General features: G+C 39.5%; 1 protein-coding gene across 4 annotated transcripts in view; it reads right to left on the reverse strand.

The window, feature by feature from the left end:
* tbc1d9 (TBC1 domain family, member 9 (with GRAM domain)) overlaps nucleotides 1-19465 on the reverse strand; it is a 46813-nt gene that overhangs the window by 9817 nt on the left and 17531 nt on the right. For all 4 annotated transcript variants that reach the window (XM_060873075.1, XM_060873072.1, XM_060873074.1 and 1 more), the window contains exons 4-16: nucleotides 19150-19268; nucleotides 13194-13422; nucleotides 11991-12252; nucleotides 10197-10404; nucleotides 7744-7950; nucleotides 7250-7423; nucleotides 5683-5833; nucleotides 4369-4583; nucleotides 3121-3238; nucleotides 1999-2284; nucleotides 1075-1204; nucleotides 873-971; nucleotides 397-465 (exon numbers count right to left, since the gene is read on the reverse strand). In XM_060873075.1, the coding sequence (XP_060729058.1) occupies nucleotides 397-465; nucleotides 873-971; nucleotides 1075-1204; nucleotides 1999-2284; nucleotides 3121-3238; nucleotides 4369-4583; nucleotides 5683-5833; nucleotides 7250-7423; nucleotides 7744-7950; nucleotides 10197-10404; nucleotides 11991-12252; nucleotides 13194-13422; nucleotides 19150-19268 (2267 nt within the window). The remainder of the gene's footprint in view (nucleotides 1-396; nucleotides 466-872; nucleotides 972-1074; nucleotides 1205-1998; nucleotides 2285-3120; nucleotides 3239-4368; nucleotides 4584-5682; nucleotides 5834-7249; nucleotides 7424-7743; nucleotides 7951-10196; nucleotides 10405-11990; nucleotides 12253-13193; nucleotides 13423-19149; nucleotides 19269-19465) is intronic.

Raw genomic sequence — 19465 nt, forward strand, 5'->3', positions numbered from 1 at the left:
TGACACCTTTGGTGGACCTGGAATTCGATCTCATGAACTCCTGATCAGTAAAGTAACACCTTTACCACTAAGCTACCAATATCCCGAAGTAAGTTAGAGCTATAACAATGAGAACAAGCTGCTTATATTTGTATATCTGAAGTTGGCTGAGAAGCTTCAGGAAAATATGACGCCATTTCCAGTAATGGAATATAGTGAGCATGGATTCTTCCTGTTTTTTTTTTTTTTTTTTACAGTGCATTGTGGGTTTTTAGTGCACAAAAGTTCCAGTGCACTAGAATAATTTTGCAATAAAGAGAGAGACTGACTTCCTGATCTGAACTATTCACTTGAGAAAAAACAGAAGCAAATCTGTGGCATTTTCCTGTTTGAAATCATTGGTTAGAAACAACCTACCTTAAATAACGAGTAAAGCTCTTCCAGCTCATCCATGCTGAACGCCGTCTCTGTTACTATAGTACGAACCTGCAGCAGGGGAAGGAAAAAAGAGGAAAGTAAGGAAGGATGTGTAAGTGAACTAACACAAAGGATAAAGGACATATATGTATAAGGTAAAATGTATCATGTACAGGGACCAGTGGCAATGAATTTTCCTAAACATGTTGTGTAGAAAAGTTCTTGCACTTCCTGAAAGAATTCACATTGGATTCTGAGACTTTGGCCAGAAACAAGAAATATACATGAAATATTTGTTAGAATTAGAACTTGGACAGTTTGAGATTTCCAGAGATGCCCACAAACCTGTCATTACAGCGCTTGGGGAAAAAAAAGTAACAATGATTTTTGAGCTTATAATACACACACAAAACATTCCTAAATATTCCTTATTCAGTTTGTTACATCAGTGCATGGACATTATGTTGTGCACTTACCACATTGCGCTTTGTCGTGTCCTCTATAGTCTGAATGACCCTCAGCCTCTGCTTGAAGCGCATCTGTTCGATCACGTCCGCCCGAATAGAACCGAATTTCTGTACAGTGTGAGATAAAGGGAGTTAATCGACTGAAAAATGGCTGGACCAAGCAAACAAAATGATATAAACGTAACAGAAAGACAAACAGACAAGTTCATACCTCGTAGGAGCTGCGCACCAGTTTAAAGATGTCCACCTCAGGATGAGGCTCTCCATCATCGGTGAGGAGAGAGTGTAGGTGTGGGATTGGGGGCAGAGTGCTGTCCTTATTGGTAACACTGTCTAGATACCTACACACATACACACACACACAAACACAAACACAGTTAACATGGTATGGTGATGTATGCAAGAAAAATCCCACCATCTCTCAGGGTAAGATGTAGGTATACATCAAGACTCTTAAGGCACAATCACACACTTTCACACACTACAGGCATATTATCAGATCTAACACATGTCTTTAGACTGTCGGAGGAAATCGGTGTATGTGGAGGAAACCCCCAAATCACAAGGAGTACATGTAAACTCCACATGCAGGGTGGCAATCGAATCCTTAACCCTGGAGGTTGCGTTGCAAACATGCTAAACACACATCCTTATTTCTATTTATAAATATATTTTTTACACATTAAAAAGAAGGTTTGCAAGAGAGGTAAGTTTCTGTTATCGGTTATGTTATAACAGCTATAAACAATCAGAGCTATAAACAGTAAATTAGTTAAAATTTCAATATCCTCTGCCTTAATGTCATGCCATGATGGAAAAGTTAAACATCTCTGACCGGGACAAAGCGCTGACACTAGAGACTCCTTCCATGAATGCTAACTAAACATCATCTTACAGAATGTAAACGTATTTGCATACTGGAACACGATTGGCTTTTATATTTTATGACATCATAAGGCTTGTTGGTTTAAAACGTAATTAGATTTTCTAGTATTTCTTTAAAATAGCACAATTTTCAGACCTAGACCAGTCTCATTACTCCCATAATTAAACAACCACAAAAACTGAATTTAATAATGAGCAAAACCACCAGATGCTATTTTGCTACCCGAACGCTTTAGAATCTCTCTCTGACCTGCCGAGGACCGTCATGGCTTCTCCGTCATCCTTGCAGTTGAGCAGCTGGTAGATGTTGGCGTCGAGCACGGACAGCGCCAGCTGAAAGATGAGCTTTATGCCCTCGTAGAAGAAGCAGTCGACCACGACCACGGCGCTCTCGAAGGGCATAACAGACAGGAAGAGTGTGAGGAACCAGGACAGAGAGATGGTAGAGATCACACCCAGCTCCTGCATGCAGTCGTACAGCTGAGGAACGTGCACACGGGCCAACTCCTCAAACACACCCTGATCCACCAATGCACCTGTGTGTGAGACAGATTCATAACACACATACACACACATATGTATAAAAAGGAAGATTAGATTGATTTCTTTCTCAGAGAAAATAAGAATAGAAATTAAAAGGATCAAAATTTTACAGTTGTCATGGATACCTTAGACACTTTTTCACCAGACCACAACACTCTTTTTTTTTTTTTTAACTCTTCTTTAGTTCTGTGTTTAATTTCCCCTGTTCAGGTTGTTCACTGTTTTGTGTTAGGTAATTAGTCCCTCAGGTAATCAACCCGCCAATTTCATCCCCTTTGTCCCACCAAGTGTTTTCCTTCTTCATGTGTGCTTCTCTTTGTTACCTGTGTGTATTTCATGCCTAACCTAACTCCAGTTTCTGTCTATTCCTGGCTCAGATTTAGTTTTAGAGTGTATTTCTAATTCTAGTTTTAGCCACAGTTTCTGTTTCTTCGTTCACTTGATTCTTGGCTCTGTAAACAAAACTAATTCTGCGCTCACATCCACCTTCATCGCCCTTCTGTGACATCAATTTAACGATTAAATGTAAGTCTAAAAATTCAGTGTCACAGTTTCTGGAACATTCTACGATTTACCGTCTTCATTTTTTAGTTTGACATCAATATCAATTTACACAATACACAAATCTAATCCTATTAATACTATTAAAGATTAGTATTATCCTCTTAGTAAGAAATCCTACTAATTAACAATATTAATGTAAATGTAAAACAGTACACAAGAATCCTGAAGAGAATACACATATAACTGAAGACCTTCCGATCGGTAGACAGAAAAGAAGAGAATACACTTATTGTTTGTGTGTGTGTGTGTAATAATCATGACTCACCCACGACTCTGGTGTTATAGTAGTCAGGGAGCATCCTCTCACACAGCGCCACCAACAGCCAGAAAGCCTCTTCCTCTTTAGCATAGAGCAGCAACACTGACGTCACAATGTTCATCGCCTGAACAGAAGCAACACATAATGTCATCCATCCATCCATCCATCCATTCTTCCAACCACCCACCCTACCCCACCCACAAATCCATGCATCAATCCATCCAAACACCCACTGAATCCCATCCATCCATCCATCCAGAAAACCCCACCATCCATTAATCTTTCTTCAGCAAACATTTGTTGCGGATTGCACTTCATGTGGTATGCGTTTGAGTGTGTGTGTGTGTGTTTGTGTGTGTTTAGAACTTTTCACACATGCATCAAATGCAGGAATTCAAAAGCCAATCAAACAAAAATGAGGTCACCCTGCAAAATGATCAGAGAGTGTGAACAGATGAAAATATCTGTCCTAAGCTGATGCCAAAAAAAAAAAAGGTGGATCTGATATCAGAGATCCTGTAACAAATGGACTTGGATTTCACCGACCACTTTATTAACAATGCACCTGCACATTCATGCACTTAACTAATCAGCCAATCATGTGACAGCAGCTCAATGGATATGTTCATGCAGATGCAAGCCAAGAGTTTCAGTTAATATTCACATCAAACATCAGAATAGGGAAAAAGTGTGATCTCTGTGACTTTGATCGTTGCATGATGGTTAGCATCTGATGGGTCGGTTTAAGTATTTTCGAAACTGCTGAGTTCACACACAACGGTCTCTAGAGTCAAAAAAACATCCTGCGAGCGGATGAGGTTCATGCTGAAGCACCTTGCTGAAAGGACAGCCAAGAGAACAACAAACAGGCTGATGTTTATAAGAACACACACACACAAAGGTGTGTTAGTGGTAAATGCACACTGTATGTCGGTTTGCAGGAGTGTGTGTAGCAAGTGGTAGCCCCCATTGCAGGTGTTTGTGGTTTGAACCAAAAGTGATCTGTACTGGGGTACATTCAAGTACACGCACATCTGATTACCAAGCACATCAAGCGTACACAGATCGTCTATTTATGCTTAAAACACACTCACTGCACATAACAGTAAACCTCAAACTTAAACCTTGCACTTATTGTAGCATTGTGTGATAATTGGGCCATATTGTGTTTATCTGTTGTATCTAGATCCTTAGTGTGTAGAAGGTTTGAACATCTTTGCAAAAGAAATAACTAATTAATTTGTGTGTATGTACCTGACAGTAGCCGATGTTGGGGTTGCGGAAGGCATACGCAGTGAGAACTCGTCTCAGTGCAGCGATGCCAATCTCATTCTGAAAGGCCGGGTGTTCGGGCAGCGAGCGATGAAGGTCGCGCTCAATTTCTTCCGTGGCTAAATTATACTTTCCCATCGACTTCTCAACCAAGTCCTCGTAGTAGCCAGGGTGAGTCGCCATCTCATTAATCGCTCCTATTTGAACACACACACACACACACACACACACACACAAACATTTGCAGTCTTGAACTTAAATGGCTTTATGTGTCATTCTGTAAACAGGAAATTCTATCTGAATTCTTGAAATAAACTGCTATGTGTACATGCTTTTGAGGTCTATTCTTAATAAAAAGTAGGTCAGCTTGATCTAACTCTGTGTGTGCGTGCGTGTGTGCGCGTGTGTGTTTGTGCGTGTGTGTGTTTATACAGATGGTAAAACAACAACAGAAATTGTCCTACTATGGCATTAGATCACCAACATGCACCATGAGTTCATACTGAAAAGATTTTTTTTTTTTACATGGTGACTCATTCAGGACAAACGTGTCAATGTAACTTGGGGAAAAGAACCTTGGTCCATGTGTATATGCCTAGATGACTGGTCATGTGATAAATTGCTCAGAATAATGCCACTGCCAAGTCCCTGAATATAGTGGTTGTAGATTCTGGATCAGCAGGATGATTGTGTCAGATAAAAACCAGTTCTGTAAAGGAAGAAAACAGAAAGTTCCTCCAGGCAAGGCCCGGGCACGTCCGTAAGAAAGGGAAAGAGTGTGTATGTGTGTGTGTGTGGGTATGTGAGCATACGTAGGTGTATATATATATATATATATATATATATATATATATATATATATATATATATATATATATATATATATATATATATATATATAGACATATATATAGACATATATATAGACATATATATATATATATATGTCTGTGTGTTTGCACAGGTGTGTATGTGTGTGCATGTGTGTTTGTTTTCCCATTTGTAGTTGGCCTCATATATAAACATATATTAACACAGCGTGTGTGAAAGTGTGTGCATGTGTGCAGGTGTGTATATGTGTGTGGAAGCGAAGGCCTGACCGGCGCTTCCACAGTGTGTTTTCTCCGTTGTATTTGACTTTAGCTATAAACATCTATATATGTGTGTGTGTGTGTGTGTGTTTGAGAGAGAAAGTTTGTGAATGTGAGTCTGTTTGTGTGCTTTCCATATATAAACATATATTAACATATACACAGCGTGTGTGTGTGTGTGTGTGTGTCTGTGTTTGAGTCTCACCAGAGAACAGAAGCCACAGGTCTCCTCTCATGTTCTCCGGGATTCCTTTGAGCACCAGCTCTTTGGTCTTCTCTGTGCGGTACATACACACACCCTGACCATATTCTGCAAAGTGGTTCTTCCAGGCCTGCTCTTTCAGGAACTCCTTTGCCTGGACACACAGTTAACAGCAAGCACACACAGTTACCATGTGACTCCTCGAGTGCGCTCTTTCAAGGCTCTCACTGAGGATTAAAATGGAGGATTAATCTTCTTGACTAAAAGTAAACTGTCTTTCTGAGATCCATCAGTAGATTAGCTTTAAACTGTTACATACATTACTTTGCAGTGGTCCAATTAACCGATTAAAGCCCATCTTCATTATTATATACTATTTATCAGCCTCAAATAAACACACACTCAATCTATCTATTTAATGCTAATTTGTAAATTGCCACCAAAAATAATCCTGAATAAGAAATAAACAGCTAAGAACAGTTTTGTCCTCTGTCACTGTTTTGTAACTTGTTATATCTGGTAAAAAACAAAAAAACAAACCCACCCTTACATAAAATGAACATAAGGATAGACTTGTTCACTAGTTAGCATTAACCGGCTAATACATGCGAATATGCAAACAAGCATAGCTGTTAGCTAGTTGTTAGCTTTAGCTATTATTTGTTTTGGAGCTTGCTGGTGTAGATTGTTAACACTATGATTTATTAGGACAGATATAATCAGGATTTAATAATAGCTAGAGACTGAAAAAGTGATGCAAGTCTCATTTCTGGTTCATATGTTTATTGTTACAATGAACAATGAACCATGAACCACTTCACACTGTTTGTGGCTTGTGCCTTTAACTGCCTGCCTTGTTCCAATCCTTGCACTTTAACTTGATAATCTATTTATTTCCAAACGTGCAACTTCTTCCTGTTTTTGCAAATGCGCACTGTGTAAGAAGCCAAAGCTGACAAGCAGGTGTAAGAAAAAAAGTACAGGTCTCAGCTGAATTTTAGATCCACACACTGTTTCAGCACAAAAGTATTGTATCCAGACAGGAAGTCTGATTGGTTTAGACAATAAAAAAAGAGAATGTCACTAATACTGAATTCATGGAGTAAACAAAATTACGCCATATTCTTCATTCTGATTGGTCAGAAGGTGATTTCTATAACAGCAGCCCTGACAAGTAGAACAAATACGATCAGTTTAATATCTTATCGTAATAATAATGGATTGTGATATGCACTGATATGGTGGAAGTTTCTTTGAGGCGATGATTTAACATTTACGGATTTATGGGTCTTCCATGTCATGGCTTTTTGTAACTAGAAGCAATAAACAATGTAATCCTTGGAAAACACTCTAAGATGCTCTGGTATTGGAAATAATCAACAGTATCTCCAGTTCAGGTCAGGCTCCATCATCATACCACCTAGCCCAGTCTTTGTTTGTTTTCTGATAACAGCACACCAGCCTGAGGGTTTTAATCTGTACACATTCTGTATCAATAAAATTTATTCTGCAAAATCCTGAGCATGTGTTTAAGCATGTGATACTGAACAGTGTGTGTTTGAGTGTTTACCAGTTTGGGGTTGAACTCCTCAGGCGAGCGGCGCCGATACATGGTCATGAGGGCCTGCGTTGCCGTGGGAACACTGTTGTCGTTGAGGTTGAACTGGCGCTCGTTCTCACCCTCTGAGCCCAGACTGCTGCGCTGTGGACTGCAGGAGAGGAGACTGCTGTGCTGGGAGTACACCTGTGTACACACACACACACACACACACACACACACACACACAAATTAAAGTCACAAAGGAGAAGTCTGTAGCTGTGGAAAACGTAACCTTAGACAGATGGATAATTATAGTCAATGCAATAGGCAGTAGATCCTGATACAGCTTTTCAAGCTCCAAGCAAAATCTCCAAAAAAAGCACTTGCATGACCAGCTCACACAATGTACTGCTTTGTTTATCCTTAAAACTTTGTTTCTGCAGTAAACAAACAACAAAAAAAAAAAAACAGGATCGCAGACTATGATAAAAACAGACACAAATAAAATAACGCCCAATGCTCACCTCATCATCTGAGCTGGTGAGGCTGCATGTGATCTCTCGCTCAAAGTAGATCTTGGAGGAGGTCTGCTGCAGGAAGTCAGAGATCCTCTGCACCAGGAAGTCGCGGTCTTTCAGGTTAGCAAACAGGAAGGTCATTCGGTTCTTGGTGCTGATTGAGAGTGGGCTTGGTAACACGTTAGAGCTGTCTGCTTTTTCCACAATGGTCACCTGATCGAGTTAGAGTTATAGAATAGAGTTATAGAAACATAATCGAAGGCTGTCATTTAGTTTTATATAATAGCATATCCTAAATACATTTATTCCTCTTATACTCCTGCAATTTGCCAATGAATACAGTGTCGATTTTATTAAATCATATGTCATTATTTTTATCCATTTATAATTACATTTAATGCTGTGGATTGTTTGCTAACAAGTTACTTCCTGCTATCGCTGCTAAAAACAATTGTAACACTGGTTTCTCATCAAGTTCCACAAAAACAATACAGATTATTACTTAGAAAGCGTTTTGAAGACTTTCCTATGTGCCACGATTCTCAGGCTCAGCTTTATTCCTGCGTGTATTCGTTTATATTCTGTTTTCTTTTCTGTTTATTTACTTTGCCACGTGTATATATTTAGATTCCTATCTTGTCTCCATCCCTGTCGTGTCATAGGTTGTTGCTCAAAAATCTCTCATTATTTTCTGGAGTTCTGCATGATTTGTCCATGTGTTTTAAACCCCTGTGTGTCAAGAGAAGTATCAATGTGTACATCTTCACAATCTCGACTTTGCCTTGTGTTTCGGATTGTTCGCTACCAGCTTTAATCAAACCTACTCCAAAATTATTTGCAATCATCTCCAAGTTTCAACCCTTCCATGTCACACTATGTCAGAAAACCAAATATTTCAGCTTCACCACTGACTGTTACAAAGCCCTGGTATTGGAGACTCTTTTTATTAACATGAAATAAACATCTCCTTAAAGAAAAATCTAGCAAATGGAACGTCACATGCAAGCTCTAGCAAATTGCCCAGTGCTATAGGAGCAATAAGGCATTAGAATTAATGCGTTAATCCCATTCCCTTACATTTCATTGCCTTGTGACTTCTGTCAAAGCTGTCGATATAGAAAATCCGCAACACTTTCAAACGATTTTAACAGTGCTCCTCAAAAAAACACTACATGTTGCAGCATGTAGGAAACGTCATAATAAAACAGCTGATGCTGAATCAGAGTTAAACACAGTGATTAACGCAGTGTGAGTCTGTAGACTGGAAACAAACATAATGTGTGCTGACATTTTTTGACCTGAAAACTGTCACACGGTCCGTCATGTTTTTCCGAAAAAGAGTGAATCAGCTGGCGATGGCCACAACTCCCAGATACTAACAGAGTCTGACAGCTCGCTGCCTTATCCTTTCATTCATGTCACACTGATCATGTTTTTTTTTTTTTTCCACCCACCTGTGCGCACACACTCATGCTCACACACCCACATGCACGCTTCACAAAAGCGAAACACATTTTGTAAGTCATCAGCTTGTCAATGTGAGCATTATCGAAAAAGACATGCTATACAGCTCCTGCAGATCCACATCAGACCAAAATGTCACATGGTTATCATTCTGCTCTTATGCAGATCTCTATATACGCCTTAGACTTTGAAAGATGATCAGCTGGATGTAGTCTTGGACTGCAGGTAGTAAAAGTAACACAGATACATCACACATTGATGGAGGAAATGTGCGAGATGGTCAAACGCTGCTACTCATCACGTGACGCTAATAGCATCCGAGACTGATCCGTGACCTTTAGCAAAGAGATTGAATGTCTAATTAAATTAAGAGGTCCTGGTTAAATATTATGTAAGGCAGATACATATATAAGATATATAAGCATACAGATGCAGAGTGTATGGACCACTCTGTAAACTGAACTGATTTTTAGATTTGTTTTTTGCAAAATTCACATCAGCTATTCTTTCACCTACCCATCAACTCAGTCGTCCATCCAACGTCCCATCCATCCACCTATCCATGATCCATCACCAACCTACAAATCTATCATCCTACTGATCCATTCACTCATACATCCATCAACCCAGCTTCCAACCTATCCACCCCACCTTTTATTAATTCACCCTACACATCTATCCACCTACTGATCCATCCACTCATCCATCCATCAACATACTTATCAACTTGTATACCCAACCATCCATCCATCCATCCAAGCTACACATCTATCTACCTTTATCAACATATCCACACAGCGATATATCCATCCACCCTACACATAAATATTTGTATAGATAGGTTGATCCATCCATCCAACCACCCAACAAACATCATCTTAAAATTAACATTCAACTTTAATTTATCTCTTCCCAAAATAATATGAAAGCAATACCATAATATCCATGTTTTTTTTCTAAACAGAACTGTGCCACTCCTGCAGATCCAAACCTACCTCTCGCAGGGGGATGATGAGGCTGCACACTGTCTCCTCTTTACTGGTGAAGCAGATGTAGTTGGTAGAGACGAACATTTGGCCCAGGATGTGCATCTTATTGAAAGGAGTCCACAGCGTGCAGTCTGTGTGTCCGTCCAGCTTCTCGTCTTTCGGCAAGCGGAACAGCGTGCGGTATCGTTCACTTTTAGCCCTGGCGTCAAGATCCCTGAAATGTAAACAGACTATTTTAAACAGCTGTTTTCAAAATGGCTGCATTTAAACTTTCACACATCAAAATTCAGGTATGTTTTTTTTCTTTCAGAATTTCTACTAAGACATCATTTTCAGACTATGGAAAGTCTTAGTGGGTTTTTTTTTTTAGCTCCAAGAGAGGCTGACGAATGAATAACATATTTTATAGCCAATACATCATAAATGATAACACGAACTAACATGGGTGTTTCACACTAAATAATAATAAATAAGAAATCATGGTGAAAAGACTGTACTTCAAAACCTTGACTTTTTGATACATAGTCAGTTTCTCAAACAGCCTATGAAACATGTCTATCCTCAAAGATCCATCAAAAATATTCACCACCGGTTGACCTTTTAGAAACCCAGACATCTCCTTCATACTTGCTTTGCAGAAAGTGAGATTTGTTTTCAGCTTTATAAACCTGGCAGGGCTCCATATTCCAAAGATTTGCAGCATCATCTTTTTTTATAGAGCGCTTGAACACTTAATTTCTTTTACGGAACCAATTGGGCTGAGGCTTAAATCTCTCCATAAGCACACGAGTCGGATGTTGTGCCTCTTAGCAACACTTCTCTGGCAGTCCATAGACCGAAGTGTCTAAAGATAAGTGATAGACCACTATACTATTTAAAGGACAATTTCTCATTTGACAGACAACTGGAAATAAAATGCTTAATAATGATTTATGGGTCTATGCAGAGGACGTTCACATTTTGGATATAAATCTAAGTACGGCTGTATGACGTGGAATAACTCACCTTATGGTTGTGTTACTAGAAATAAAATGCTTAAAGACTGTCTCGCAATATTTTGACCATATTTTGACTCGATCGGATAAACAGAGCATCTTTATTCACACATCCATAATGAAACACCTTGAAACAAAATGAAATGTTTGACCATTGCTGGCAGGAGCGTTTTTTTTTGTGTGTTGATGTGAAAATAAAGGCAACTCATCAGACACAAACCTTTACCATTTCAACACACTTACCAGTGTCAATTAGCCTAGCTTGTTATCTAGATTAGATATATAGTTATCTGTAATGAAGCTGGTATAAAGAATGAGGAGGCTGTTTGTCTGCTCTATAGCCTCGGGCTTAGTTCTTGAGTCTAAGCAGCCACAGATAAGACTGGACTTCACATTAAAATAACATGCGAGGTGTTATTTTTAGTTTTACTGCAATGTTGCCATATTGGCAATGGAATATTTTCGGTTCAATCTGTTTTTATTAGATTTACTAACATTTTAATCGTCCATTTATCTCTGCCTGACCAACATGTGACCTGACTGGTCGAAAATAGACCTTACTCTGTGCTGTAAACTATCATTTAGAGCTCATTTATGTATTTCCTGATAAAATATAATGCACTATTTCAAAAACAGTAACTGAAAAATTGGTACATTTATATGTAGCTTTTTTAAGACTCTACTCTCCGTACAAATAGCTAAAGATAGAATGATAAAAATGATTGAAATATGTGCAGGCATGCCATAATGAACACAATGATATTTATTTTCATTAATACATTTTTTTTTAGGTACCAGCACTGACCTCTTGAGAGCTGACACCTTCTTAGGTGACTTCCTCTTGAGTTTGGGCAGTGATCGGTCCTGCTCAAAGCCCTTGTTGTCCAGGAGCTGGCGCATGGCAATGTTGGCCAGCTGCTCCATAAGCTTGAAGGTTTCGTTGATGTTGCGGAACACGGAAAAGACGTGCTCACTGCAGCGGGTGCTCACTCGCACCATGTCCGGTAGCAGAAGTGTGGCGTTCTTTTCCAGTAGAGTGATGTCAGCCCAGCGAACCAGCAGTTTGGCTATGAATGAGGACAGGAACAAAGTAGAGGGTGAACACCAGCAAATGTGTCCTCTCTATAGAACATCAGTGGTTAACACTGTACAGTTATACCACATGATTAGTCAGAAGGTGTTGACTAATTTTTAGTCTCCTTTCTATACAACTGAGCAAGTGAGGGTTAAGGACTTTGATCAGGGGCTCAGCGGATTACTGGGATTCAAATTCTTCTGATCTACGTCCCACAGTTTAACAAATGTAAACAATACACCGGTAAAAACAATATTAACATTAACAAATAGCTGGGCGTATCACATTACCCTGTCATGCATCAATTCTCCCACAAAAGTATGCACCATTTGTTTAGTTCATTCATTCATTCATCTTCTACCGCTTAACCGAACTACCTCGGGTCACGGGGAGCCTGTGCCTATCTCAGGCGTCATTGGGCATCAAGGCAGGATACACCCTGGATAGAGTGCCAACCCATCACAGGGCACACACACACACACACTCATTCACTCACACAATCACACACTACGGACAATTTTCCAGAGATGCCAATCAACCTACCATGCATGTCTTTGGACCGGGGGAGGAAACCGGAGTACCCGGAGGAAACCCCCGAGGCACGGGGAGAACATGCAAACTCCACACACACAAGGTGGAGGCGGGAATCGAACCCCGACCCTGGAGGTGTGAGGCGAACGTGCTAACCACTAAGCCACCGTGCCCCCCCCATTTGTTTAGTCAATGAATCATATGGCATTACCATTAGCAATTCATTAATACAGATATGTCAAGTCACTAAATTGCTGGGTGTAAGGCTTAATTCTTTTTAATCTTTTTTTTCCCATAAAACATCAATAATGATGGTTAAGAGTAATAGGAATTACAGCCAGGTTAAGCCACATATATCCATATTACAAGCTCGATTCAAGTGTAGGTGCCTCTCTCGCTCACCCTCCTTGCCCAGCAGGTACGAGTAGAAGCAGAGGTGGTTGATGCTGAGGTAGAGGCAACCCTGCCTGGGCACTCGACCCTTCCAATAACTGCAGGAGTAATAGTTCACCAGCTTCTCTTCTTCCGGCAACCCGAACAACCTTCGAAACTTAGCGGTGGCTTCTTTGAACTTGTCCGTGTCGTCGTCCTCCTTATTGTCATGATTTTTGTTGTATTCAGCAATGATGCCCTTTAAAGGTAAAAAAGAAAAGCAGCAAAAATATAAAACGAAACAAAACATAAATATGCCACAGTTCACAGACGTTAAACGCCGTTGTCCGTCTGTCAGACAGCACAGAGCTGGATGCAGTTATATAACAGTACAGTTATAACACAACACAATGCAGCGTACTAAAATGGATTGGAACAAACGTAAAATATTGTGTAAAAGTCTGCAATTCTGTTAAACAAATACACCTTTGAAAATAATTAATTGAACAATTCTACATACAAACCTTTGAAGTACAGGATGCACTTTTACACTACTTAAACACCACAAACACTAAACCACAGAACACTCATTTCAAAACTAGGATTAGGGTTAGGAAACTGATGATTGGTGAAAAAAGACTGATGAACTCTATTCCAAGTTTCATATGAAGCACCTGGGTGTTACTGAACAGTCACCTCTGAAAGTATTGGAACAGCAAGTTCTTTTGTTTTTGCTATTTGCTGAAAATATTTAGGTTTGAGATCCTAATTTTACTTTTTATTTCCTGACATTTGCAAATTCGGAATTACTGCACTGACCCACTGACATTAAATTGGAGCATTATTCAGTTCTTGTTTGTTTTGGGAGGGTTTCTTCCTTCAGTCTGCTCTTTAATTGGTGAAATAATGCTTAATTGGTTTAACATTTGGTGATTGATGTTGACAGTGTGAAACCTTTCAATTTTTGCCCTGATGAAGTCTTGTGTTGTTTTGAAAGTATGTTTTAGGTCATTGCCATGTTGCATAAAGAAGTTCCTCCTAATTAGATTTTTTTCTTTAAATTAGCAGATAGAAGGTTTCTGTAAACCTCTGAATTCATTCTGTACCCCTCAACAGTTCCTCCTCTGTGCTTAACAAAAAATGTATGTATTTTTTGAATCTGTGAATCACAAGTAGATCCTTTCTTTCTCCACAGTTTGGCCTTTCCGACACTTTGGTAAAGGTCTATCTTGCTTCCAGAACTTTTGTGGCTCATGTCAATATTTCTTTGTAAATTCCAATCTGGGCTTCTGATTCTTAACTGAAGATGGTTTGTAGTTCGGGATCTATATTACTGCTCTCAATGTCGAATGGTGGATTGTGAGACCTTCACCTTGGTTGTTAGATGTCTCTGACTGTTTCTTTTTTTTTGCGTGTTTTTTTTGCATCATGCGTGTGTAATGCCTCTGATCAATGTTCCCTCTTTTCACAGATTTAAAATGGGTTCTTTCTGTTGTGGTTATAGAGCAGAAACACACACACACACACACACACACACACACACACACACACACACACACACACACACACACACACACACACACACACACACACACACACACACACATATATATAGAGTCCATGACAAAAGTCTTGTCACTTATCTATTTTGTAGAAACACCTGCTATTAACCTGACTTTTAAATAATCAACTGGTGTTAGAATTAGCTCATATGAAAAGCTAAAACCCTCCCAAATGATGTTTAATGCACTGAAATAAATTATTTTCACTGAAAAAAGATTTATCATTTAATCAAGACAGAAAGGTCAAATTTTGACAAGACTTTGGCAAAAGTTTTGTCGCCTATACAGAAATTGAACAAATTTACTGCAAATACAAAAATATGGCAGCAAATTAAAGTAGTGGTGCTGTGAGATCCAAATTTAATATCTTGTATTATGACTTCCATGAGCTTGAAGGACTGTGTTACGTCCCATATTATTAATGTTTCCAGGAATGGTATATTGTTTTTGTTTTCTTCCCTTGTGTTTGTTCTGTGTCTTTAACTTTTGTTTTAGTAGGGCGATGCGACTACCTGCATGGACAATATGTCTGCCAATCACCGTGACGACAACGCGCGGATCCACCAATGAGGGCGCCCTACTGCTGATTTAAAGGCGCACCTGTTCAGGAGGCGGGAGCTCTCTCTGGCATGCCACAATTGTTGTAGTGGTTGTGTGGTCGTGGACTCGCGTGCTTGTTCTGCCCTGTACCATCCTTGCATTACCTTTTTGTGAAGTCAGTGTTCTTTGAGTCAGTAACTCGTGGCTCAGTTTTGGGTCTCGTCTCTCTGGTATTTCCTGCGGTTTGTTCTCGGGCTGATCAAATGACAGTACCGAACGGGGGAAGAGACAAAGACCAGGTAGGAAGTCACGTGACATACATGTGCACCACTGAGCCATTAATTGCTGTCTAGTGCACTAGGTTAGTGACGCGTGCCACTCTTTGAAATCTTTGAAAAGGAAACGTTGGCGTTGTTGCTCGCTTTGCAATTTTTCGAAGTGTATCTAGGTTCTTCAAGTGCACCTATAGTTGTTTACACTGACCATAACCCTCTAGTTTTCCTGACTAGAATGTATAATAAGAATCAACGTCTTATGCGATGGTCATTGGTAGTTCAGGGATATAACCTTGACATTAAGCATAAAAATGTAATGCAAGGATGGTACAGGGCAGAACAAGCACGTGAGTCCACGACCACACAACCACTACAACAATTGTGGCATGCCAGAGAGAGCTCCCGCCTCCTGAACAGGTGCGCCTTTAAATCAGCAGTAGGGCGCCCTCATTGGTGGATCTGCGCGTTGTCGTCACGGTGATTGGCAGACATATTGTCCATGCAGGTAGTCGCATCGCCCTACTAAAACAAAAGTTAAAGCCACAGAACAAACACAAGGGAAGACAACAAAAACAATATACCATTCCTGGAAACATTAATAATATGGGACGTAACAGACTGCATCCATGCGGTTTGGCAAGGATTCATACAATTTATTGATGAAGTCATCAGGAATAGCAAAGAAAGCAGTCTTGCATGCCTCCCAGAGTTCATCAATATTCTTTGTTTTCGTCTTCCATGCTTCCTCTTTCATCCTACCCCACATATGCTCAATGATGTTCATGTCTGGTGACTGGGCTGGCCAATCCTGGAGCATCTTGATCTTCTTCGCCTTGAGGAACTTTGATGTGGAGAGAGAAGTATGCGATGGAGCACCATCCTGCTGCAGAATTTGGCCTCTTTTATGGTTGGGAATATAAGAGGTAGCTAAGATTTCTTGGTATTTTAGACTATTGATGTTGCCTTCCACCCTGCAGGTCTCTCGCACACCCCCCCATACTGGATGTAACCCCAGACCATGATTTTTCCGCCACCAAACTTCACTGTTTTCTGGGTGAATCTCGGATCCATGCGGGCTCCAGTATGTCTCGTGCAATATTTGAAAATGGGCTGGCCTTGGATTTTTGAGCCAACAAACGGTCCTCTCGAGCAGTTGTCTTGCGGGGTTTGCCTGACCCGGGCTTCTCCAAAACGTCTCCAGTCTCTTCACATCTTTTTTTTAATCCTCTGTACTTGACGCTGAGACACATTGAAGGTGTCTGCCACATCAGCAGTGGATCTGGTCTTCAGCCTCTTGATAATTAAAACTTTAGTCTCAGGGTGAATCTTAGGCATGTTTGCAGAGGTCTAGTTGCAGTTGATGTGAAGGTCTAGTGTACTGGGGTTCTTTTTATACACACCTGAGACCTAACTGATCCATTATTAGGTCACAGGCGAAGCTCATATGACAAGCCGACAACACTTATGTCTTTGCAAAAATTGACTCAATGGGCTTTACCAAGCTGTGAATATTAAAATACTTTTTGACAGTTTCGTTTTGCACTGAAACATTATTACAAAAGCTGTTGGGATTAAAATGAGCCATTTCTTGTAAAAAAAATCGTGATTAGAAATATATTTCAGCGGCACTTCAGGTCAATTTGTATAGATATATATTGTATAGATATATATATATATATATATATATATATATATATATAAATATTCTTGCTTCCAATACTTTTGGAGGGGACTGTACATATATGTATATCTGCACTGGAAGTCAAATGGTTTTGAGCAAAGTATATTTTTGCGCTCTAATCAAATTAGGGAATAGGTACAAATGTGAAAATTTATTCTAATGGAAATATCTATCTATTATCTATATCTATTATCTGTCTAAATCTAGACTCTTGTAATACATATGTATGTTTTCCAGTTAAAACTAACTCTCTCTAAGCTCTGAAGTCTTTTATCTTCATGTGTTTTAACACTCAGGTTTGTCTCTAATAAAGGACTCTTTTTGTTTAAAAGTTAGAAAATAGTATTCTAAACCTGATCATAATAAATTGGGAGAAAACTGTGTGGTTATTTGATGCTTGTTAATTAAGTGACAGGCTTCATATTAGCTTTGTTAGCGGATTAACACAGCAAGCTGTACTAGCTGTGTCCACTCACCAGAAGCACCCTGTATGCCTCTAAACAGGGGCAAATTATTGTGAATTATTTTTTTGATCGCTTCAGTCCACTTTAAAAACGCATTTGAAACGGCGACAAGCTGCGTCATGTTTCGGCTCCTCCCCTGAACTGAGTCTGCGTGGATTCAGCGCGTTTTTCAATCCGCAGTGACGCCGAGCAGAGCGAACATCAGAGAGTACAAGGTGTGTGTGTGCTTTTATTGATGGATTGCTATGATATGACATCTGCATCGGTGCAGTTCTTGTAATTGCAGTTTACTGGACCGATACACAGTTCGGTTTCTCATCCAATGTGTCTTCGCTGCGTTCAACTTCAGCCCTTATCACAGTGTGATAGTTGTTTTTTCTTCCAACAAAAATGAAGCGATTAACACCCATGAAAACATACTTTAGAAAACGACCATGATTTATTTTAATTGACCTTTTAAAATGTAAAACATATTATTGTGTATTTTGGCATTACAAATATGCAGCCATGCACAGAAATGATTAAAGACACACATCATTATATTGTCTGAAAGCACTAAATGGCACAGAGAGAGAAACATCATGTGGAGTTATTTTGTTTTGTATTATTAAACCTAATTTTAATTTTATATATATGAATCATTAGTGTATCATGATACATATATTAGAGTAATACAGGGAATACAATGGAATAGTGGATTGCAATAAGGTTAGTAGTATACAGCCCTACCCTGGGGGCTGAGCCCCTCTAAAATGAAAATTCTAGAATCGCCCCTGCCTCTAAATGAGCATATACCTTCTTCTACCTAATAAATAACACGAAAATGTGTTATTATATTTGTTTTACAAGCTAGCTGCCAGGCTTCATATTAGCTTTTAGCAGAGCTACAGTGCAAGCTAACTGTACTACCTAGATAGAAGCCTTAATTTTGTCACATATACATTACAGCACAATGAAGTTCTTTCTTCACATATTCCAACTTTAGAGGTTGGGGGTCAGAGCACAGGGTCAGCCATGATACAGCACCTCTGGAGCAGATAGGGATAAGTGGCTGGGGCTTGAACCCCGATCTTCCAGTCAACAACCCAGAGCCTTAACCACTTTGTGCTGCCATAATATATATTCTGTACTATCACATCTTGGCTTTTCATTATTCCACCATTTATAATGTAAAGCTCACAATTTATCATGACAGCTCTTGGTGTCTCCACTTTAATTGTTACCCAATTTGTTCTCTGTTGTTTACTTAATGATTATTACACTTAGTATAACGTGGGATTTTCATTGGGTTATTAAAAAGTGCTAAATCAGTAAATCACTGCAGAAAGAAGCTCAGGAAGTGGAAGAAATGACGTCAGTGCAGAAACACAAGTCATTTCAGAATCCCTCATGAACACACAGACAGAGTCTAGAATAATAAGGTAAAATGTATTGTGTGTTTGTGTGTGTGTGTGTGTGTGTTACCTGAATCTTGCCCTTGACAAATGTAGTGATGTCATTCTCATTCTCAAATATAGACAGCGTCTGCAGAAGGTTGTGTTCCAGCCACTCCCAGTGTTCAGTGATCTCTCTACGGGAGCTTCCTGTACACACACACACACACACACACACACACACACTACCATGAGCCGCTATAGTAACAAAGGACATACTCCCCTTTATTTATCATCTTGGTAGAATTAAAAAAATGGATATTATGCAAATGATAAAATTCTCATTAGAAAATCCAGCCACAAAACATTTTCTTAATCTTCCATTAAAATGTTAATGGCTTTTTCCC

This window comes from Tachysurus vachellii, chromosome 6 (genome assembly GCF_030014155.1).
Source record: "Tachysurus vachellii isolate PV-2020 chromosome 6, HZAU_Pvac_v1, whole genome shotgun sequence".
Classification (NCBI taxonomy): domain Eukaryota; kingdom Metazoa; phylum Chordata; class Actinopteri; order Siluriformes; family Bagridae; genus Tachysurus; species Tachysurus vachellii.